General features: G+C 39.3%; 1 protein-coding gene across 1 annotated transcript; it reads left to right on the top strand.

Moving 5' to 3' along the window:
- Positions 1-496: 496 nt before the first annotated feature.
- Positions 497-3,063, top strand: LOC147476438 (uncharacterized). The gene is made up of 7 exons (XM_086585729.1): positions 497-619; positions 708-850; positions 913-1,069; positions 1,152-1,289; positions 1,373-1,848; positions 1,891-2,087; positions 2,582-3,063. Exons 1-7 carry the CDS (start codon positions 497-499, stop codon positions 3,061-3,063), a joined length of 1,716 nt encoding a protein of 571 aa, XP_086441855.1.
- Positions 3,064-24,077: the final 21,014 nt, after the last annotated feature.

Genomic DNA, 24,077 nt, shown 5'->3' with positions numbered 1-24,077 from the left:
AATTTATTGGTTACAAAACCATTGGCTGTAACTTCACTTCTTTCTCCTAATTCCTTACTCAATTTTTGTATTTTCTTACGCTATAATGGTGGTTTCCTTAGTTCTATAGCGCATTTGAGTTAATTCTTTTATGTTCAGTTCTTTGTCAGTTTTATCATTTGATATTTGTGTTTCAATATTTGTTTCTGAATCCAGGTTGCTTCAAGCAGCAACGGTCTATGTTACAAGGGAGGAGGCAAGAAAGTCAGGATTCCTTTGAAAAAGTATCCTTGGGCAGAGTCTCAACAAAAAAAATTCTTCAGGCACAAATGATTACTGTTACAAGGGAGGAGGCCAGAAAGTCAGAGATTTCTTCACAAAAGTATTCTTAGGCAAAGATACAACAAGAGGAAGATTGAGTGTCTACCTAATCAGTTCTTAAATAAAAGGTCGAGGTCGAGTTTGAATTATTTTACGCCTGTGGTTTGCTTACATTCACATATTGTTGTTCATACGGATGGTACAAGTACACCAACCACAAGCTAGACACATGGTTGCACCTTTGCAAATGAGGAAGTTAATGTGTCTTTGCGAGATGAACAATTTCATGGATATTCACAGAATAGTGAAAGGGACTCAGGTATGGAGAATGGGTTTTGTACTTTTTATACAATGAATTTTATATATAGGTAACATATAAATAACTATAATCTTTCTTTTCATTATAGGCCATCTGTTGGGGACGCACTATTTGGGAACACCGGATCAAATCTGTTGTCATTGTGGAGCATTTGTTTGGTATGAAGAAAGGAACTAAAAGGCGAAACGGTCAAGTCGTCCATCTTTTTCGATCTGTTGCCAAGCAGGAAAAGTACAGTTACCATTACTCAGAGACCCAACTTACTTTTTGGGTAACCTTTTACAATATGGCAGGGGAAGAAGGACGCAGGAATTCAGGAGAAATATTCGTGCTTACAATATGATATTTGCCTTTACATCAATGGGCGGGAAGGTTGATAGGAAGATAAATAAAGGCGGGGGACCCTATGCCTTTAGGCTAAAAGGGCAGAATTATAGGCTTGGATGCTTGGTACTTTACTGCCAAGTGAAGGATATAAATGCAAGTTCGCACAGTTATACATATGTGATACACAGAATGAGGTACAAAATAGACTGAATTCATTCAGAAGAGAAGAGATGATAGGGAAGGCAACTTAGATCTTGAAATTATTGAAGGTTTTATAAAGATATTCGATGACAACAATCATCTTGCTAAACTCTTAGAATGGCACAAGATAGGTTTCAACAGTGTGATTTTTTGGATGTTAGGTTGCAAATTATTGGAAGTCGTTAGAGGGATGCAAGGCAATATAATTGTCCAACTTTGTCTTAGGTTGCTGCTATTATGGTGGGCAACAGTTTAGAGTACAATGACGGTCGGGATATTATTGTTGATAGAAAAGATACCGGCTTGAAAAGAATAAGTGTTTTGTATCCAAGTTTTATGGCTATGCAATATCCAGTACCGTTTCCTTGTGTGGAGGATGGGTTTATGGTCAAACTCCCCTATCGTAACACTGGAGGAGGAAGAACTTCTAAGCGTAAAAGCAGCATGAGAGAATTCTATGTATATAGGATTCAAGAGAGGTTTAACGAAGGTCAGACGTTGATTTGTCGAGGTCGATTGTTTCAACAATATGTAGTATATGCTTATGCTTGCATTGAAGAAGATCGCTTATTTTGGTATAGATATAATCAATCCAAAGTCAGAGCAAAGCTATACAGTGGACTGATAGATGCAATTGTTATAGGAGACACTACAGCTGCGGGAGAGAGTCATCTTTCCTTCAACATTTACAGGCAGCCACGGTATAAGATGCAAAACTATTAGGATGCCATTGCCATTTGTAGGTGGGCAGGCACACCATATCTTTTTATTACATTTACCTGCAATCCAAATTGGTGTGAAATAAGAGAGGGGTTGAAATGTATAAGTGGACATAAGGCAGAAGATAGACCAGATGTTGTTGCACGTGTTTTCAAGATGAAACTGGATGCACTTATGAAAGGCTTAAAGCAGGGTCGGCGCTTTGGTTGGGTTATTGCAGGTATTACATAATCTCTTTTATATATTTACTACACTCGCACTTCTTAAGATAGCATACTATATTAACAGTAGAATCTATTTTCATGTTGTGGTATACACAGTAGAATTTCATAAAAGGGGACTGCCGCATGCGCACATCCTACTGTTTCTTCATCGTGATGATAAGACAACTACCATTGCAGATATTGATAACATACTTTCAGCATAACTACCTGATAATACAACTGGTCCAGTGGGATATGAACATGCTCAGTTCATGATGCATGGGCCATGTGGATTATTGAAGAGTGATGCACCTTGCACGGTAAAGGGAAAATGTACTAAGCATTTTCCAAAGAAATTTTGTAACATCTTTTGATGATGTCGGGTTTGCTCTTTATAAAAGAAGAAACGATTTGAGAACAACTACGAAGAGTAGGGTTCAGTTGAACAACGGTTTTGTAGTGCCCTATAATAGAGACTTGGTCATAAAGTTTGATGCTCATATCAATGTAGAAATCTGCAATCAGGGGAGATCTGTGCAATATTTATTCAAGTATATAAACAAAGGCAGTGATAGAGCTACAGTTGTGGTTGAAGAGAATTTGCCTAATGTTGAGCTAGCAGAACAATCTACCATTCAAGAAGTGGATGAAATCAAAACTTATCTTGACTGTAGATTTGTATCTGCTCACGAAGCATGTTGGCGAATATTTGATTTTCCGATTCAGTTCCGTGAACCGGTTGTAGAGAAACTTTCCTATCATTTAAAAGGTGAACATATTATTATCGTCCATGATAGAGACCACACATTTGATGTAGTCACAAGGCCAGATGTCAAGAAAACTATGTTTATAGAGTGGATGTATATTAACTCTTTGTATGAAGATGGTAGGGAACTCACTTATGTCGAATTTCCAATCAAATGGGTTTGCCACGAGGATGGAAAAATATGGACAAAAAGGGAAAGTGGGATAAAAATTGGAAGATTATATTAATGCCCATCCAACATCTGGAGAAAGATTTTATTTTCGTTTGTTATTAAATGTTATTAGAAGTCCACGGTTCTATGAAGCTAGCTATATTTGAACAATAAATGGTGTGACACATCCTGATTTTAAATCGGCTTGCTTAGCTTTGGGATTGTTAGAAGATTAATAGGAATGGCATGAAACTTTGGTCCAGGCAGGTTCTTGGTCTACAAGCAGTTCTTTGTGTGAATTGTTTGTCACGTTTTTATTATTTTGTGAAGTCACAAATCCAGTTGAACTTTGGAGTAGGCATTGGGAACTGTTGTCAGATGATATTTTGCATAGAGAACGGAGGGAATAAGGGGATCTTTCTTTGCAACTTAGTGAGGCTGAAATAAAATTTTTGGTGTTGAGAGATATTGAAAGAATTATGAGTGGCCATGGAAAAAAAACTAAAAGACTTCTACATGCCATCACCAAATTCTTTAGCTTATCAACAACTGCATAATAGATTGTTGAGAGAGGAACTAAGTTTTGACAGAGATCTTCTTGCATATGAATTTTCTCAATTGCACAATGGGCTCAATACTCAACAAAATATTGTTTTTGATGCTATCGTTGAAGCTGTTTATTCAAAAAAAAAAAAAAGACATGTTTTTTGTCTATGGGAGTTGAGGAACAGGAAAAACTTATCTGTAGAAGACAATAAATCAAAGTTACGTTCTGAAGGAGACATAGTTCTGGTGGTGGCGTCCTCGGGATAGCTTCTCTTCTATTACTTGGGGAGAACTGCACATTCAAGGTTTAAAATTCCGGTCATAGCTGATGACAATTCATGTTGCAACATTCCAGTTAAGTCACAATTAGCTCACCTAATACAGAAAAGTAACCTCATAATATGGGATGAAGCTCCTTTAAACCATAGAAAATCCTTTGAGGCAGTTGATAGAACTTTAAGAGACTTGTTGCGTGGAATAAATCCTAATTCAGAAAATAGGCTTTTTGGCGGGATAACAATTGCTTTCGGTGGAGATTTCAAACAAGCTCTTCCTGTGTTTAGGAATAGAACCTGAGAAACTGTTGGGTTTGTGGAACCGTCGAGCTTTGCTCCGGTGATGGTAGCGAGGAACTAACAGTTGTGAAACATAGATGGCTGGATTAAGCCAGTTTTTCACTCTTGGACGCCCGTCAGCACTGTCCCACCTTTGTGTAGTTTTTTCTCTCCTGCATCGAAGTCAGCTTGATCTGACCAACTTTAAGAAGTTTGGACTGCCCAAGAGAACCAACTGAGATCCATGCACATTTCTTCCTTCCTGTTTCGAAGTCGGCCTGATGTGACCAACCTTGAGAAGTTTGGATGGCCCAGGTGAACCGACCGAAATTTGTCTTGACGAAATATTATGAAATTTTGACAGTTTGTCAAAATTTCAATAACCAAATCCACTTTCTCATGAAATTTTCTCCCCACCTATATAAAGAAACTTATGGTTAGGGTTGAGACAACTTTTGAGAGATTCATTTCTTGGGTATTGTGGGAGCTCTATTGAGCTAGGGTTTAAGTGAGGCCTCTTGTTCTTGATTCTTAATATCTCTTGTAAACTCTCCAATCTTTGCTATAAAGGAAACTCAGCTCTTGTGTGGATGTAGGTAATATTTACCGATCCACCTAAATCTTTGTGTCTCTTTTCATATTTACTTCCTTATTTATTGTTTGCTTGTTATGGGTGATGATAAATTAGTGGTTTTGCTTGTTTGAGTTTGTTGTGATAACTACCAAAGTCTTGGGTGGGTGATTTCCTTTGTGTGATCTCCAAGTTGAAATCATTTGGGATAGAAAGTACATAGATTGAGGTGTGAATTTCTAGTGAAATCTCCCAACAAGTGGTATCAGAGCACGGTTTTGAATCATTGGAACAAGGTGTGTGAGGAAAGACTCCACCTTTAGCATTGAGAGCTAGGTGTTTGAAGAAATTCCTCTGAGAGAGTCTCCACCGTTGTATTGGTTTAAGTGGAAGTCATGACGACCGAAAAGGAAAGCTACAAGATAGAGAAGTTTGACGGAACAAACTTCGGCTATTGGAAGATGCAAATCGAGGACGTACTCTATCAAAAGGATTTGATGGAAACATTGATAAGTGAGAAGCCCGATGAGATTCCACAAGACAAATGGGATTTGCAAGATAGAAAGGCATTGGCCACAATCCGATTGAATCTCTCGAAGTCGGTAGCCTTCAATATTAAAACTGAGAAGACGGCGAAGTCTCTCATGGAGGCACTTACTACGATGTATGAACAACCCTTGGCCGCAAACAAAGTCTATTTGATCACCAAGCTATTTAGTATGAGAATGTCGGAGGGGACCTCCTTCAAGGATCACCTAAATGAATTCAACCAAACTAAGGACCAATTGGAGTCGGTTGAGATTACATTTAGTGATGAGGTGCTAGCTTTGGCGATACTTGGACAATTGCCTCCAAGTTGGAAGGCGACTATGGCGGCTATTAGTGGCTCTGCGGGAATGACCAAGTTGAAGTTTGAGCATGTTGTTAGTATGGTACTAACTGAGGAAATCTAGAGATAGGATTGTGCGTCATCTTTGGGATCAACTTCAGGGTCGGCATTGAGCACTGAAAGTAGGGGAAGAAAGTCAAACAGGAGTCGTAGTAAGAAAAAGTGGAGGGGGAGACCGAAATCTCAAGCCCCCCAATTGCAAAGTGTTGAACACAAACCTCGAGACTTAAGTAGAGTTGTATGCTACAACTGTGGTAGGCTTGGCCACTATAGTCCCAATTGCCCGGCACCAAGAAACAACAACAACATTAATAAGAACAAGAAAAAGAATCAAGAAGCTAATGTTGTTGAGATGGTAGATGATGCCTTGATATGTTCAATGGAGCAAAAGAAGGAGTCTTGGGTACTTGATTCTGGAGCATCTTTCCATGCTACCTCACATCGAGAGTTCTTTGAGAACTACGCCGAAGGTGACTTTGGAATGGTCTTTCTCAGCGATGACCAACCTTGTGACATTGTCGGCAAGGGTGACGTGCATGTCAAGATGAATGGCTCGTCATGGTTATTGAGGGACGTCAGACATGTTCCAGATTTGAGGAAAACTTTGATTTCTGTGGAGCAATTGGCAAGTGAAGGATTTGTTACAGTCTTCACCAGTAACACTTGGAAAGTCTCGAAGGGTTCAATGGTTGTTGCAAATGGTAAGAAAGATGGTACTCTCTACATGACTACACATGGGTGTGAGTCGATTGTTGTGGTACATGGCAAAGAGGATCCGAATGTTTGGCACCGCAGACTTGGTCACATGAGTGAGAAAGGAATGAAAATCCTTCACTCTTCTGGTAAACTCCCAAAGTTACAAATCGGAGAAATTGACTTCTGTGAGAACTGCGTATTTGGAAAGCAGAAGCGGGTGAGTTTTCAGAGAATGGGTCAGACTCCGAAAGCTAGAAGGCTTGAGTTGATTCATACAGATGTCTGGGGGCCAGCTAATGTCTCTTCACTTGGCGGAAAGTTATATTTTGTGACTTTCATTGATGACCATACTAGGAAGGTGTGGGTCTATTTCTTGAGACACAAGTCAGAAGTATTTGAAGTGTTCAAGACTTGGAAGGCCATGGTTGAGAATAAGACAAGCGTGAAAGTAAAGAAGCTGAGATCCGACAACGGTGGAGAGTATGAGGATTCAGGTTTTAAGAAGTAATGTGCTGACAATGGCATCAAGATGGAAAAGACTTTGCCAGGGACACCTCAGCAGAATGGGGTTGCAGAGCGAATGAATAGAACACTGACAGAGAGAGCTAGGTGTATGCGTACACTAGCAGGCTTGCCCAAGCAGTTCTGGGCAGAAAGTGTTAGCACAGCAGCTTACCTGATCAATAGAGGACCATCAGTACCTTTAGACTTTAAGATTCCAGAGGAAGTGTGGAGTGGGAAGGATGTGAACCTTTCCCATTTGAAGGTGTTTGGTTGTGTGTCCTATGTCCACATTAGTGACCAAGCTAGAAGCAAGCTTGATGCTAAGTCACTAAAGTGCACCTTTATCGGCTATGGCGGTGATGATTTTGGGTATCGCTTTTGGGATTATCAAAATCGGAAAATCATTCGTAGTAGAGATGTTGTGTTTAATGAGAAGGTGATGTACAAGGACAGAGATGAAGCACAAACCAAGGAATCGGGTACAGAGAGCGGCACAGAGTATGTTGAGTTGGAAGACTTCGATGTAAGTCGTGGTATAGTGGGAGCCCCACAGGCAGAGGATGACAGTAGTAGTGACTCAGAGAATAATAAGGATACTACACCACCGAGTCCATCTCCACCTCGTGCCCCAAGGAGGACATCCAGGCCACATGTACCGAGTACGAGATATCCGCCCTCCACCTATGTGAATTACTTGCTACTTACTGATGGTGGCGAGCCTCAATGCTATGATGAAGCATTGGAGGCGAGTGATGCAAGCAAGTGGGAGCTTGCTATGCAAGATGAGATGAAGTCCCTCATCTCTAATGGCACGTGGGAGTTAGCCAAACTACCCATGGGCAAGAAGGCTCTACAGAACAAATGGGTGTTTAGAGTTAAAGAGGAACATGATAGTTCCAAGAGATACAAAGCGAGGCTAGTAGTCAAGGGTTTTCAGCAGAAAGCAAGCGTTGACTTCACAAAGATATTCTCCCCAGTGGTGAAACTAAATACTATTCGGTCAATGTTGAGTATTGTTGCAGCGGAAGATTTGTATCTTGAGCAGTTGGATGTTAAAACTGCCTTCCTCCATGGTGACCTAGTTGAGGAAATTTACATGCTGCAACCAGAGGGTTTCAACAAGAAGGGTAAAGAGAATATGGTATGCAGGCTTAGAAAGAGCTTGTATGGTTTGAAACAAGCCCCTAGGCAATGGTACAAAAAGTTTGATAACTTCATGCAAGGAAATGACTACTATAAATGCAACGCTGACCATTGTTGCTACTTCAAGAGGTTCAACTCCAACTACGTCATCCTATTGCTATATGTTGATGATATGTTAGTAGCGAGTTCTGATATGTCAGAAATTGGGAGATTGAAAGAGAAGTTAGCAAGTGAGTTCTCTATGAAGGACTTGGGTGCAGGGAAACAGATTCTAGGGATGAGGATCAGAAGAGATAAGCAGAAAGGTATTCTGGAGTTGTCTCAGGCTGAGTATGTTGAGAAGGTATTGAAGAGGTTCAACATAGGTTGTGCGAAACCAGTTTGCACACCTTTGGCAGTCCACTTCAAGTTGTCCAAGGAACACTCTCCCAAGACTATTGAGGAAAGCAACTTCATGGCTAAGGTACCATACGCCTCTGCCATTGGAAGTCTTATGTATGCCATGGTTTGCACACGTCCGGATATAACCCAAGCAGTGGGAGCTGTCAGTAGATTTATGTCTAATCCTGGCAAGCAACATTGGGAAGCCGTGAAGTGGATATTGAGATATCTGAGAGGTACTACAGAGAAATGCCTATGTTATGGAAGGGGTGTTGTGAACCTGCAAGGATATGTGGATGCCGATTTTGTAGGTGAGGTAGATCGCAGAAGAAGCACTACCGGTTATGTCTTTACAGTAGGTGCTACTGCAGTGAGTTGGATTTCTCAGTTACAGAAGATCGTTGCTTTGTCTACCTCAGAAGCAGAGTATGTGGCTGTTACAGAAGCAAGCAAAGAGATGATTTGGTTACAGGGATTGATGGAAGAGCTTGGGATGAAGCAAGTGAGAAGTGTGTTACACAGTGATAGTCAGAGTGCTATACATCTTGCTAAGAATTCCGCCTTTCATTCTAGGACCAAGCACATTGGTCTCCGGTATCATTTTATCCGATCTCTGTTGGAGGATGAGATTTTGGCACTTGAGAAGATCCGAGGGAGTGAGAATCCGGCGGTTATGTTGACCAAGACCGTGCCTACTGAGAAGTTGAAGTTGTGTTCAACTTCGGTGGGTCTTCTTGCTTGAAGACCATGATGGATGAGCCGAGTGTTTCATTAGTAAATTGGATTTGGATGGAGTTTTTACAATTGAGATGTGATGTGCTTGTAGAATCTCGACAGGTTCCAAGTGGGAGATTGTTGGGTTTGTGGAACCGTCGAGCTTTGCTCCGGTGATGGTAGCTAGGAACTAACAGTTGTGAAACATAGATGGCTGGATTAAGCCAGTTTTTCACTCTTGGACGGCCCGTCAGCACTGTCCCACCTTTGTATAGTTTTTTTCTCTCCTGCATCTCTTTGGACCCCAAAGAGAACCAACTGAGATCCATGCACATTTCTTCCTTCCTGTTTCGAAGTCGGCCTGATGTGACCAACCTTGAGAAGTTTGGATGGCCTAGGTGAACCAACTTTAAGAAATTTGGAAATTTCGACAGCCCAAGAGAACCAACCGAGATCCATGCACATTTTTTTCCTTCCTCGACCAACTTTAAGTTTGGCTGCCCATGTGACCAACCTTCCTTCTGTTTGGATGGCCAAGGTGAACCCTAGGTGAACCGGACAATTGCCTTGATGAAATATTATGAAATTCGTCTTGAGAAGTTTGTCGAAATTTCAATAACCAAATCCACTTTCTCATGAAATTTTCTCCCCACCTATATAAAGAAACTTATGGTTAGGGTTGAGACAACTTTTGAGAGATTCATTTCTTGGGTATTGTGGGAGCTCTATTGAGCTAGGGTTTAAGTGAGGCCTCTTGTTCTTGATTCTTAATATCTCTTGTAAACTCTCCAATCTTTGCTATAAAAGAAACTCTGCTCTTGTGTGGATGTAGGTAATATTTACCGAACCACCTAAATCTTTGTGTCTTTTTGCATATTTACTTCCTTATTTATTGTTTGCTTGTTATGAGTGATGATAAATTAGTGGTTTTGCTTGTTTGAGTTTGTTGTGATAACTACCAAAGTCTTGGGTGGGTGATTTCCTTGATGTGATCTCCAAGTTGAAATCATTTGGGATAGAAAGTAGCTAGATTGAGGTGTGATTTTCTAGTGAAATCTCCCAACAGAAACAATTGTTGGAGCATCTATAAATAGATCCTACATTTGGGACTAGTGTTGAGTTTATACATTTACCATGAATATGAGATTAAGAGACACCGGAATTGACAGTGTTGGCGCGGAGTTGATGCAAGAGTTCAGAGAATGGATACTGAGACTTGGAGACGGAAAGTTGCCTGCAATTCGGATGTTTGAGGATGAGGATGAACCATGTCGTCGTGTGATGGACTGAAAATATTGATCAATAATTCTAACAGTGAGCAACTGGGTTATACAAAAAATATTGTTTATAGAGAGGTTTTCAATAATTTGCCTACAGGTAACGCATTAGATACAGTACAATGATTTTTAAATGTTTCGTTTATGAGCTTAACAGCCTAACATAGTAATATTGTAATACTACATTCGTGGATTTTTTTTGTTTTACATTCGTTTGTTTTGTTTGAAATCCCATAATATGTCTCAAAGGTATATAATTCACGTTTTAGATATTGTAATCTTTCTTGCAACTTATAGTGAGGCTTCATTTTTTCGGTAAATAGCCGGCCTGTTGTAATTTAGCTCACCTAATTTATTAGTGATTACTCATCTTAGGAATGTGAGTCATCAAATACTGAATTTCTATTGCTTGCAGAAACTCTGGGGATCTGATTTCAAATAGTGCAAGAAGACAAATAGTATTGGATTTGATTAAGTGACAGAAGTATTAAAATTTTGGAAAAAGTGAGACCCATATGGAAATCGGGATGCAAGACACTTATACTCCAATGATGTGGTGTCCTTTTTTGGTTTGTCATACGGTGCAGAACTGAACCTATGTGTTTACACAGGTTATTAGTCACTCATCATCTTGGTTAATTATTATTTTTCGCCCAGAAGGCTGAAATTTTTTATTCCTTCGCAGATGGCAGAAACCTTACGATCCTAAGGTGTCACCCTCAGAGTCACCTTTACGATCATGAAGGTGTTCAATATGATGCGGATCTTGAGATAGCTTGCTTTAATGATCTCATTCAAGAGGCTTTGGTCTTGCTTTGTGGGGAAGAGCACGAGCATTTTCTTTGTCTCTATTGTCGCCTTACAATTTTCATCTAGGGTGTCTATTGAAATTCTATTTATATAATCTGAAAATTTTATTTGTCAAGTTCTATATGTCGTCTAATGAAATATAATTAGAAATCAGGTGACATAGGATCATTGACGCAATATAACTCGAGAGATTGCCAGAGGTTTACCACGAGAGGATTCCAATCATCAGTGAACGAGTGTCTGGTGTTGAATATAAGGCACCCCTCAATTCTAGAAAGGCAGTCGCGATCAAGAGATGCATTGAGATAAACCAACTCAATCCCATCAATTACCATTTCAACAAGGAATTAGCGACAAATGTGGATCGCTTCTAAAGTTATAATTGATTCGACTTACGTCCTTTTGTTCTGCTGCAGCGCAAGACCACTCCGCCATTGTTTTCACCCTTGCAGACACTATACTTTCACAATCCATTGTTTAAAATATGTGTGGTGCTCCAACATCATTTCTTGGAAGGTAGTGGAATTATAACATCTTTCTTGGTAATTAATGATGTTTGCATTTCCTTTTACCGAATACTTTCAACTATGTTGCCTGGTCCGACAGTCTTTACTCTGTAGAACATTTTGAACGATTGACCCAAAATTTAATTTCAAATAGATTAGTATGAAATATATTCATTAAAAAGGTACTTTGAGATACCATAGTATCTATATAGTCTTCATTTCAATCAATAACATATATATATTTTTTTCAATAATACTATATACGCCTGTTACTCTTCTATGCTTAGGGCATCTCCAATGGGGGGTGTAAAATTACACCTCCACCTAGGCTCCATGTAGGTGCTATTAGGATTTTACACCTCTAATTGTATAGTATTGTATAGCTTATAAATATCCACACTCTATACTCTCCAATGGAAGAGTGTAAAAAAAAAATAGATTTTAAACTTCGGACGCCACTCCAAGTGACGCCCTTTTTAATTTAAATCGGGGCGTCACTTGGAGTGACGTCCGAGTTAAAAAATTACTTTAGAATTAGAAAGTGACGTTACTCCAAGTGACGTCCAAAAATTATTTCACTCAGACGTCAGTTCGAGTGTCGCCCGGGTTTTTTATTAACTAATAGCGAGAGGGAGAATTCCCCACCCTCTCTATTAGCTAATACACTATTACCTACGGTATAGCACCCTCATTGGAGAGAGTTTTTTTTATATTTGGAGTGTAAAATTTCCACTCTATACGGTTTACACCCCCATTGGAGATGCCCTTACGTGAATGTTTGCTCTACTAATCCAAATAGACTGGTACGTGCAATGCACGGGTGAAAAGACTAGTTTGTTACTATTTCCCTAAACCGGAATGACCTATTGGTATTTCTCATCACTGTTACAATTTACGAAGGCTAGTGAAGTCATTTTGCCAAAAAAAAAAAAAAAAGAAAAATAGGCCCGTGAAAGTCAGTTTCTTCTTTTCAAAACTCACAATTGTTGGGTTATCTAAAAAAACCTCACAAATGTTTAGTTGTGCACCTAGGGTACAAACTACAAAGTTTTTATCTTCACTTCCAATTCTTAGTTGTTCGATCAAAATACTCTCCCTTTCTCCTGCCATCCGTCGTAATTCTTTAATTGAAATTTAATTTCCATTTCGATCAGAAATAACGCATCATCGTTTCAACATCACTTTAAAAATTGTCCAGATTTTCCAGATACGTCTGATTATTGCTTGGTTGATGATGAAGCTTGCATGGTCAAGTACTGAAGAAGCAACAACAAAGGTATCAATTCTTCTTCTACCCTCTATTCTGCTTATAAGTTGAAATATAATTGTTGTTGTTTGTAATAATCATGAATAATTGTATCATGTAACTTTCAATGTCCCTGAATATTGAATTACAGTTTACTGAGTAATGCCTTTCAACCCTAAATTATGCTTTGTTGAACTATGAATACGTTCGAAAGTTAATTCCAATTTTGCCAAGTGATATTTTCAGATACTGAGATAAGTGCGAAAGCATTGATATTCAAACTGAGTGACCATGGACTCATTTGAATGATTTACGTCTTTAGAACTTTAAATTTAGATATGTTGAACATCCGTTTGACCCTTAGCTTCAGTTTTATTAGTGCAATTCCTTATACCCCACTAATTCATTTGGGGGCCTTATTAAGTGGTCTAGATCTTGCAAGCTTTTCCTGATTTTGGATTGGCGTAGATGCTCGATGTTAAGGTTCAGGTATGGGTCCTTTACAAGTATTGGGTAATCTAACCTTGGAATATAGCAAAGTTTTGGACTTTTAGATTCAAAATTATTGTCAATTTATGTTATTTTTTACATGATCTTGTGTCTCATAGTATAAAGTAGTTAGGTGCAATGTCACGTTTATCCACTTGATTTCCTGGCAAGAGTCGTTTGTTCTTTTCCTTTCAATTTGTAGGTTAAATATTTGAGATTCCGTATTTATAACATCTAGTTTGTTACAATTAGGGAAAAACATTTATTAACTAAAATCATTTTGGTGTTGATGACCTATATTTCTTGTTAACTGAAATTATTGTTAACATTAATGTCTTTGATTCTAACAAGAATCCTTTAAGAAGTAAATTTCTTACTTGTTTGAAAATATGGTTCTATGCTTTCGTATGACACAACATTTTGAATCGAATAGTTAATTTTTGTTTTTAGTTATAGACTTGCACCTTCTTAAGTCTTTGATAGAATTTTCATCAGTTATATGTCTTGTATCAAATGGTGGGGCCTTCACGCTTTAACCAATGCTTAATAGGTTGTCTTGCATTACATTCAATATAACACACCCGAAATGTGCTACTACAAATCTTTCTTAGTTTATTTATTGGTAGAAGTGTGTAAAATGAAGATGATATCGCTTGTTGATTGTCAATGTTACATGTTGTAGCTTCTTATTCAAACTGTGCTATGTATCAGTTGCAATATAGCACTAACTAGATGCTTACTAACCCAATATATTATGTTCAATTAATTGTGTCTAGTGTTGTCATGGTACTCTTGATGAATGCAAAAAATTTAAATGATGAGGTGTCACAACACTTGGGTGGAGATTGCCCAATGATAAACGTAAAATGACTAGTTTTACCTACGAGATAAATCGATGAAACTTACCAACGCAAGTAAAACTAAACTTGATCTAATACGTGGTTTATCAAAGATTTATTCTACTCTCAATCCTATGAGATATAGTGGAGTAGATTAAGTTCGTTCCACTCCTAGTGCTCTAGCACGGATGTTTTCTAATCTAACTAGTCGTTTTTAAGTCTATGAGAGTTTTACAAAGGGAATTATACTACGATGCAACTACCCACAAGATGCAACTAGTCGGTTATCAGAATACTAAGGGAATGCTACGTTGATTCTATGATAAGGAGTTAGAGGGGGATTGATTCCACCATAACTCAACTTAATCCACTAACGACGAATCGTCGTAATCCGAATTGAATCGCTTCAAGCAAACAATTGGTTATTCCTAATCCCTAATTATACATGGCATTTCTACCAATTCATAACTAGCATGTGAACAATTAAACCCATTCTCATGGTGAACTAATCATTTCTAGAGTGGAATAGAAAATAATACGACGATTCTAATGATAATCGAATCAAGCTTTCATCAAGGCTTCACAACCCCCTCTAATGGAGGTTTAGCCTTGAATCATTCCATAATCATTTCCATTTATATTAAAACTAAACATAATATAAAGCATTGAAATTTATTTAATTAAACAATAATGAAATCTAATTTAATGACTAAATTGAACTAAGGACATGAATTGAAATTAGATCTAGAATTGGAATTGACAAAATCGAAATGGATAACGAATACTACTTTATTGATCTAATCAAATGAAGAACAAGACTCAAAGGTTTAATCTAATAAGGGATTTGAAACTAATTAAAGAAAACAATTAAATCTAGATCTAGAAGCTATTTTAATGGCTACTTTCTATTCTAAGCTATGAACCCTAATTCTCTACTAATTAATCTACCATTAACAAAGACTTAAGCTTTTGTTCTTATACATTCAGATCCAAAATTCGTGCATGGGCATGGAGCCAGGGTTTGGGCCAGAGAATCAGGCCCAAAACCCAATTCTTTCAGTCCAAAAAGGCCTCTTCAGCTGCAGTTGACTTCCACAGACTTTTCGTCCACTTCTGCTCCTCTGATTGGCTCAAGGCTTGGACCATTACAAAGCTCTTTCCGAGCCGGTCGTTTTGACATAAGGTATGCCCAATTCCGAGGTCTGAGTCCAAAGATACGGCTTTCGGAAGTTCTACCTTTTTTTGCTCCTCAGATCTCGCTAAAGTGGTACATTTCTCGCACATAATGGACTTTGAAGCCCGAAATGCATAAAAACGCTGTTCGGTGTTAACTCTTACTTATTATTCACATAATTGGTCTAACAAGATGATTATTAAGGGGTTAAAACTACAGTTTTGGGCTCTTATCAAACCACCCCAAAACAAAGATTTTGCTTGTCCTCAAGCAAATATGAGAAATTAGAATAAGTGACCAAAAATGGAGTTCTAACTAACTACTCGTTTACTGAAAGTGCGATTGCATTGACCATATGCAACAAGGCCTTTAAACCACTAGGAATTCCCTAGTGGACGAATAGCCTAGCCGTGAGAGTTTTCCAATGAAGGTACTCACAAACTTCATCTATACTACAACGACTAAGAAAATAAAACTATTGTTTCCTTATTCATGCTCAACTATCTATACATCTCTCTAGCAATTACATAAGAATAACCACCAAAACCCTAAGTTAATATATGCATAATAATCAATCATCTACAATAAACATATATACAATGAGTAGTACTATCAAATGTTTAGCGAGGTTTGTTTCTCGAGAACTTCGAATAGCGTCCTTAAATAGGTTCTCACAATAATAGTCAAGAAACAACACTCTGATTTTTGCACTCAAGTTTTTATTACTCCAATGTACAAGTGGGCACACTTTTTACCTTACAATCTCAATGACAACAAGGAAGCCGGGTCAATCAAACACATCTGCCACTTACTATCACACTAACCTATTCCTAATTGAGCTAGAGGTCTTTATTAGGTGTTACGGGGATTAGGAGATGGTTTAGAAGGAAGGAAATGGATATTCAAAAGGACAAGTCTGAGATAATAGAGTCTTCAGATTATGTAACTTAGAGAAAACCTTGTTATTTTCTTTTTGCTTCTACACTTTGTTTCCATCCCAAATATTTTTTCTTTTCTTTGGCCTTTGACTCCCTTTTATTCTATTTTTTTGGAGTTTTATTTTATTTCTATATATTTTTTTTTTTTTTTCTCTTTGGATGGAAACTTCTTTTCTTTATTTTCTCAAGCAAGTAACAATTTTTGGTTTACACACGGGTTTTCTTCTTCTTTCTTCACTCATTCTATTCTCGGACTTATTCTAAATTGGGTAGGTTGATTTATTCTCTTTTTTTTTATTTTGTTTTTGTTTTTGTAAGGGTAAAGGAATTGTGGTGTATGGAAGGCTAAAGAAAAGGCTCGAGTGGCTTACTAGCGGAAAATAATTCATAGGTTTGAATTTCGGCTATATCGATCCAAAGAGCGCCTAAATTCTCACTTAGGATATGGTATAGTGATGATCAGCAAGTGGACGTGTGATTTCTCTATCCGGATTTTACTTCTCCCTTGTGTCATTTCTCAAATGTTTCACTCATATAAGGCTTTAGGGCTATATTCTCACAGATTTGTAGAATAAGTACTCTAGCCTAGATTTCAAAACTTATCGCTAACAATCATAGATACTCATGTAATAAATTTATAGATAGATGCAAAGATTATTACCTACGTATTAACCTAAGTTTCTAACAATTATTCTCGATGCAACAACTATGTGAGACTTCTAGATTGTTAAGAGCATGGAGAAAGAAAACAATACCAATATTCCTAAGTGTATAGCATAAACTTATTTATTTATATTTTTAAATTTTTTGAAATTTTAACTAGAAAACAAATGCATATTATATATATCTATATCCTAGCAGATGTCTTAATTACACGTGTTTTCTATGCCCCCAAACAAAAGCATGCATTTTTGTCCTCAAAGCATTTAAATAAAGAGGGTAGGAAAAAATACCATTGAAGCGTGAAAATTCGTAAACATCTGCGCAAAACAAGGTTAGAACGCATCAATATAGGAAATAAAAACCGACGCTAACGCTTATAAGAGTTCCACCCATTATGGGGTTAACATAATTAAATTGCTTGGGACATAAGCGCACACTAACAGAAACTAAAACTTACCTCCACTCCCGTTGTTATTCGTCATCTTCGCCATCCTCTACTTCTATAAAGAAGTGAGGTTCCTTCGCGCCCCGCCATGCTATGATAATTTTGCCGCTTCACGCCATTTATCATCTATGGTTGCTAACCTATTAAGTGCCACTTGGTCCGATGGGGTGTAGGGTGCAACCTGGTGAGGTCAGATCCGCCACCCATGCCAAGTCATTGCACGGAAAGATCGGATAATACTATTGGTGGGTCGCACCGTCTACCTTAATCCAATCCGCGAAACGTGTACAAAAAAGGAAAAGAAACATAGCATAATACGAAATTAGAACAGGCATAAGAAGGTACTTATGCCTCATAGTATAGGCTCGTGCTAAACTAGACATCAAAGTTCTGGAAGGTCATAGAACCGGGCGCCCCATTGGCTAAAGCAAGGAAAACGCCGCAAGTGGCGCCATTCACGTAAGAAAACGCCATTCCCTAAAATGTTTAGCATTATCCAAAACATAACAGTTCCTATGTTCATGGACAAAGCTACCAAGGGCAACGTTATAGTCCCCTTGGTCCTCAATACGAAAAATGCCCGCCCCATAAGCCTCGTGCAAAGACTCATAGGTGTAGACATGCATATTATCGACCCAATAGCACCACGGGTCTTGTATCTCAAAAGGCATAGCAAGTCCAAGAACAAATGCTAGCAAGAACCCGGTAATCTCCATTGGTTCATCGTCAATGTTGATGGAGAACACTTGTTCTCCATCCGGTCTCTCAAAGAAAATGCAGTTATTATAAAAATAATATGCAAGTCTTTGGAGAATAAAGTTCACCGGGTCTTACCATAAGAGGTTCCCAACATATATGTGATCACCTCACAAAACCAAGTACCGTAAGTAGTGCTTTGGAACAAATCTTCGAAAGACTGTTCCGGTATCAATATTGGAGATGTCATCTCAAAATTACGCTTTGGAATAGCTACTTAATGATCCGAAACTACGCCAAAAACTGGAAAATTTCTGGTCCGAGAAGTCGTTTGGCGCGCCAAAACTTAGGGCACGGGCGCTCTTTGTATTTTTGATTTCCAAGAACTTAGCGCTGGTCGCCGACTAGGCGCTGGCGCCCTCGATAAATTTTTCCGACAGAATTGTAGGGCGCTGAACCAACTAGGCGGCGCCGCCGCCTCCAAGTTGCGAAATTGGGAAAATGAAGTCGAAACGGGGGAATCGCGGGTTTGAAAGGGTGAGTGATGGAGTTTAGGTGTAGTGTGAGTTGTGAGGATAGATTGTATCAAGTTTATATAGGCTTAAAGTTGCTAGAATGGATTGAAAGTTGCCAAAACTAATTTCGCAGCTTTAGAAATCCTAAAATTTCCAAACTTCAAAACGGAAACAACTCATATCCCGGATTCTAATTCAAACCCAAAGATCTCTTATTTGGATATTATGACCGAATGTACCTATTTAATCTAGATTTCATCCTACAATGATTCTCAATCATAGATATGCCTATACGGCCATATTTTCACCTTACTCCGCAGTAAATTCTAACACTAGGGTTTTTATATAAAAAATACGCTTTGAAATAATCAAACCACCCCCAAACAAGTTTGGAAGGTGTGGTCAATATGACACAAGCACTCAAAGTGAAAATAAACCCTTATATTAAAATGTCATTCGGAGTATCACTACAAAATTCACATTACTGAAATAAAAATTACATTACAATAAAGACAACAAAAGTAAATAAAACAACAACTACTAAAACAAAATAACAACAGACTATCACTCCTCATCCTTCTAAACACCTCGCCATCGGTGGCGGAGGGCACTGAACTTCAGTGGTGGCTCCCCGGCTCCGAAGGTCCAAAGCAGAAGAGTCGCCCTTCGCCGACGACGCCATGCCTAGGAGCCGTGTCCTCGTGAGGCGAGTCAGATGAGGTGGGAAGCGTGCTAGCATCTCTACTCCGAAGTGGCGGCTGGCTTCTATCTCAGCCCCTCGCCTTCTCTCATCCTCTCCTCCGGTGCGGAGCTCGAAGGTTGCGATGAATAGTCGCGTCGTCGCCGAGTCCGGAGGTCGCACAGAGTGTTGAGTGAACGATGCCCCTATGAAGCATAGCCATGCGCCAAAGATCGCACCAACACCTGAACGATCCGATCAAAGCAGGTGCCATCCTCCTCATCCTCCTCCCAATCATCCCGCCGTCCCCCTCCTCCTCCTCCTCACCGTTCCCCATCCTCGGCAATTTCCAGACTTGTTGGACACACTCCCTATAGATACGCTGGTTCCCGTGCGTGGTAATGTAAATCCTCCTCGTAAGCCGGAGTTGCCTTCATCTTCAACATGATCTTAGTGATAAGCACGGAAAGAGGTGCCAACGACCGTCCCAACCTCCCCGATCATGTTCAAAGAAAACTCCGTGATACAGAAATCGCATTCCGCCCCCCGGAGTATCCATAGGACGGGAGGCAGGTCGGACCGATGTCACCGACCTTGTCCTTGCCTAGGACATTCCGACCAATCCACCGGGTAGAGCCTTTTGATTGTAGCTCCCATTGATGACAAGAACGCCCATCAACGGCTCAACCCCGTCAAAACCGGGATCCCGTAAAACGGCATCCATTGATTCTAGGCGGAATGCCTAGAATCTCATCAACTCCTCCTTCTTCTTCACCAAAACAAAAATCCGACTCCCTCCAACTCCCCGGTGTTGTAGAACCGCCCCACCAAGTCTTCATGGTAGAAGTCTTCGGTCGAAAGTACCGAGACTATTCCAGTCTCTACTAGCCATTTCGTCACCGTAAAACGGCGCGAAATGGTCGGGCGGAAAAAATCTCCCGGATAATACTGGCGTTGAGCCATTTCGCTTTGATTACGGTTTGGGGTTTGTAGAGGGTGTGGTAGTGGTGGTTTTACTTGACCGACTTGAAGAACAGTGGAGGTGGTGGAGTGGTGGCGGCAGCACCAATTGGTTTGATTTTTCGGTGGTTTTTCGAGTTTTAAGTTGGTGGAGTTTGTTTTGATTGGTGTTTGCAAACAAAAATGGGGTTTGGATTTGCTTTTTGGCGTGGGTTTTTTTAGTTTCTTTTTATTTTGATTTTCTTTTTAGGTTTGGAGCTTGTTAATGGCGGTGGAAGATGAAGAACGCGATGAACTGTAGCTGAAAAGGTAAGAGCGCGAGCGCGCTCTCCATGGGCGCGGGTGGGCGCGAGTTGGGCCCAAGCCCAAAATCGAAATTTTCGATTTTTCGATTTTTTTCGCGAATTTCAAATCAAAATTCCCGCTTCGTTACAGGTCCGATTTGTGTGAATGAGATATGGAAATGATCAGGAGAGAATTTCCTATCCAATGATCCATAAAACACTCTATTCCGACTTCGGATGACATATGAAATAGTGGGAAACGTCTCGAAATGCGTGCATGACGTAAGTTATGCGAACGAATGAACTCTAAATTAATAGATCATGTCAATCTGAATCGTAAAACAATTAAACGGCCTAAGCAACTCTAGTGGGACATAAAACATTTATTACGGAAACACGAACACCCCACCCCCAAACAAATTTTTTAGACAAGAATTTTAGAAAATTTGTTTTTAGCAGTGGGTCTTTTAAAGTCAGATTCCCGAGACTTCGTAGATTACTATGTTTATTTTATTTTATTTTTTTTTTAGTTTTAGAAGGAAAAACAATAAGCAATAAAGACATAATTCACACCATAGAGAAACATGACTCAAAAATCCGAGAAAAACATGCAAGAGTGGAAAACGTGAACTATGTGAACCGTGGACTTAGGATCCGTACTTACAGCCACACACCCATAGGGAGGGCCCGGTTACCTTAATGGTGCACTCACCAATATATTGGAATGAAAGGGAATGCACCAACACAGAAATTTGAGTCGCTTATAGTCGATACTCAAGACTTTATCTAAAACATATGTATGAACATGCAGTTGATCATATATCAACAACCTAAATAGTTGTGGATCATTCCATAAATAAATATCAGAGGAAACATATCCAAACACAATGAAACACCAAGATTTCCTACGACCACACTAGTGGAATCCAAACGGTCGGATAACCCTATTGTGTAACCTATCATGCACCTTTCTTTTCATTTTGAATGAGTGGGTGTACTAGTAAATAAGTGTGGAAAAGTGAATGGTTGTGAAGGATATGGTGGATATGGATAAGTTTTAGAAAGGCAGCCCGCATAATAATGAGGTTGTTGGTTTAGCACCTAACTCATTCATTGTGTGTGTAGGACCGCCTCAATTCTGAAAATGAAGGTGTCACAAAGTTTATCCTTCCTGAAGTATCCGTTTGCTAGAGGATTTCAAAATTATGAAGCATAGAAGAAACAACAGATCGAAAGTGCAAACTCGAGATTCCTTTGAAAGGGTGGAAGGAGGGGCATCGAGGTGGTTGTTGTGCAAGTTAGTTCTTGATAGGGTGAATTGTCACCTACTCAAGAAACTCATCAAATTCCTCATTTAGATTGGTCATATCCACATTACTATGGTAGTCCTTTACATCTTTGAGAAAGTCATCTATCCCGGCCCTCATCAATAATATGTGTATCGACTAGTGTAGGAATGAAAATATTGAGTCCGACCGTCCAAAGGAAAAGAATTTTGGGCATATGACTATCGTGGAACGTGTTGTTGAAATAATCTCGAGCAAAGCTCGATCATGCTAACCTCTCCATCCATAGACGAATCGGGTAACTGTGTCCTTGTTTTAAAACATTGACTTCAACAAAGAAGATGGCCAAAAGACATGGACATTGAACCATCACGGCAATTAATGAGCGATTGGCAGTTGCCAAGAAAGGAAGGACTTTAAAATGATCGATCGACAGAGAGTCGTTAGCGACTTTCATGATCGAGGACTACAAAATCAGCCGGATAGTAGAAATCCTGAACTTTTACCAACACATTTTCGACTACACCCTTAGGATACTTAATAGACCGATCGCCTAATTGCAACGCCATTTTAGTGGGTTGCATTTTGTCTAGACCTATTTGTCTATACAAATAAAATGGGAGTAAGTTAACACTAGCCCCCGTGTCTAATAATGCGGTGGTCGATAGGAATCTCCTAAGGTGCATTGTCAGACAAAGGGATCTACCGGGGTCCTTGTACTTAACAATTCCATTATGTTCGATAAGGTTGGGAATTGTTCCTGCTAAAAAGGCGCCTTTTGGTATATTTGTCTTAACGCCTAGTAGTACACAATTCCTTAAGAAACTTAGCATGATGTGGTAGCTTTTAATAGCTTCGAGGAAGGGAAGGTTTATAGTTAGATTCTTAAAACATCCCTAATCTCCTCATAATTTGTATCCTTAGTTAACATGGCTAATTTTTGTGGAAACGGTGGTTTCTGTCTATATTTTAGCAATGGTATCACCGGATGTTTTACCGTAGCTTTCTCGTTTCTTTGGTTGTGTTGTAACCGGTACCTCTACAAAGTGGTAGGCTCTTCAGTTTCTATTTCAAAGATCTAGTAATATAGCAGTGTAGGGTTATCGGTGGGGTAACTATAGGCATAGTTACTTTGTTATCAACCACTCTGCCGAATCCGAGAGTGGTGATGGCATTTATCTCACCTACATTTTCATATTCATTACTAGTATTATCGGTGACCTCAAAGGTCGTGTTTGTTGTTTTAGGATTAGGTATTGCTACTACGGAAACACACCTTTGGTTGGGCTTTATCTTGAGCCAACCGTTGGGTTAAATTATTTACGGATTGTAGAAGCCGCTGGTTAGATTGAGCCATGGTTTGAAAAAGTTTTTGGCTCACTTGTATAAAGGTGTCAAGACGATCCGGTTGTGTGGGTGTAGTAGTCACGCGGGTGTTACCGAACTATTTCCGTGAATTATTTATCGGTGGATTTTGATAGTTATTATTTACCTAACGATACCTCTATTAGCATTATAATTATTATAATTACCTTGACCTTGTGCTTGACCTTGTCGAGGTTGCACTTGGTTGTTATAATTATTAAAATTACCCCGATTTAGTCCTTTGTCGTTGTGGGGCTTGGTTAAAGCTTCGTGAGGCCTAACATATTGATTATTGTACCCTCGAGGTGTGACGTTTGGTTATTCCTCCAACCGGGTTGGGATTTTGTCTCCAAGGGGCTTAGGTTCACTATTAATGGAACAAGCCCGTTCATAGGCTATAGGATGCAAAGGAATCGGGATGCTCGTGACTCCAAATAAACTACATGGATTTGAATTTACATTCATAACGGGATTGGCTTTTGTTGTACGAAATGGCATCTACCTTTTAGTGAGGGATTCAATTAGAGTTTTAAGCTCAGGATCTGATTTAACCTCAAACATACTGGTAGCCTTAACTGTGGAAGAAGAACTAGCGGAGCGGGGGATATCATCGCTACCCCCCCCGTTGTTATTTCGCTTAGTTTGGTCCTCTAAAAATTTATAAGCCTCCGAGGCTCCTTTACTTAAGAAACTACCCCATTCATTATGTCAAGGACTTCTTTATGGTGATGTTGAAGTCCTTTGAAAAGGCATGAACTAACGTGTCTTTTGCTAAGTTATGGTGTGGACACTCTATAAGCAGATCGGTGAAACGATTCCAAGCCTCTGAAAATGATTCATGAGGATTTTGTCGAAAGAAATGAATCTTGGAAAGCATCTCATCCGTTTTTAGGGGTGGGTAAAAATGTTCCATAAACAAA

Source organism: Coptis chinensis, chromosome 9, assembly GCF_015680905.1.
Source record: "Coptis chinensis isolate HL-2020 chromosome 9, ASM1568090v1, whole genome shotgun sequence".
NCBI classification, from domain to species: domain Eukaryota; kingdom Viridiplantae; phylum Streptophyta; class Magnoliopsida; order Ranunculales; family Ranunculaceae; genus Coptis; species Coptis chinensis.
Note: the sequence above shows the minus strand (reverse complement) of the source record. Positions and strands in the feature narration are given on the sequence as shown.

Coding starts and splice junctions, on each gene's coding strand:
- LOC147476438 (XM_086585729.1), top strand. CDS start 497: ATGGTACAAGTACACCAACCACAAGCTAGACACATGGTTGCACCTTTG. Junction 620..707: donor GAATAGTGAAAGGGACTCAG/GTATGGAGAATG, acceptor TTTTCATTATAG/GCCATCTGTTGGGGACGCAC. Junction 1,290..1,372: donor ACAAGATAGGTTTCAACAGT/GTGATTTTTTGG, acceptor ACTTTGTCTTAG/GTTGCTGCTATTATGGTGGG.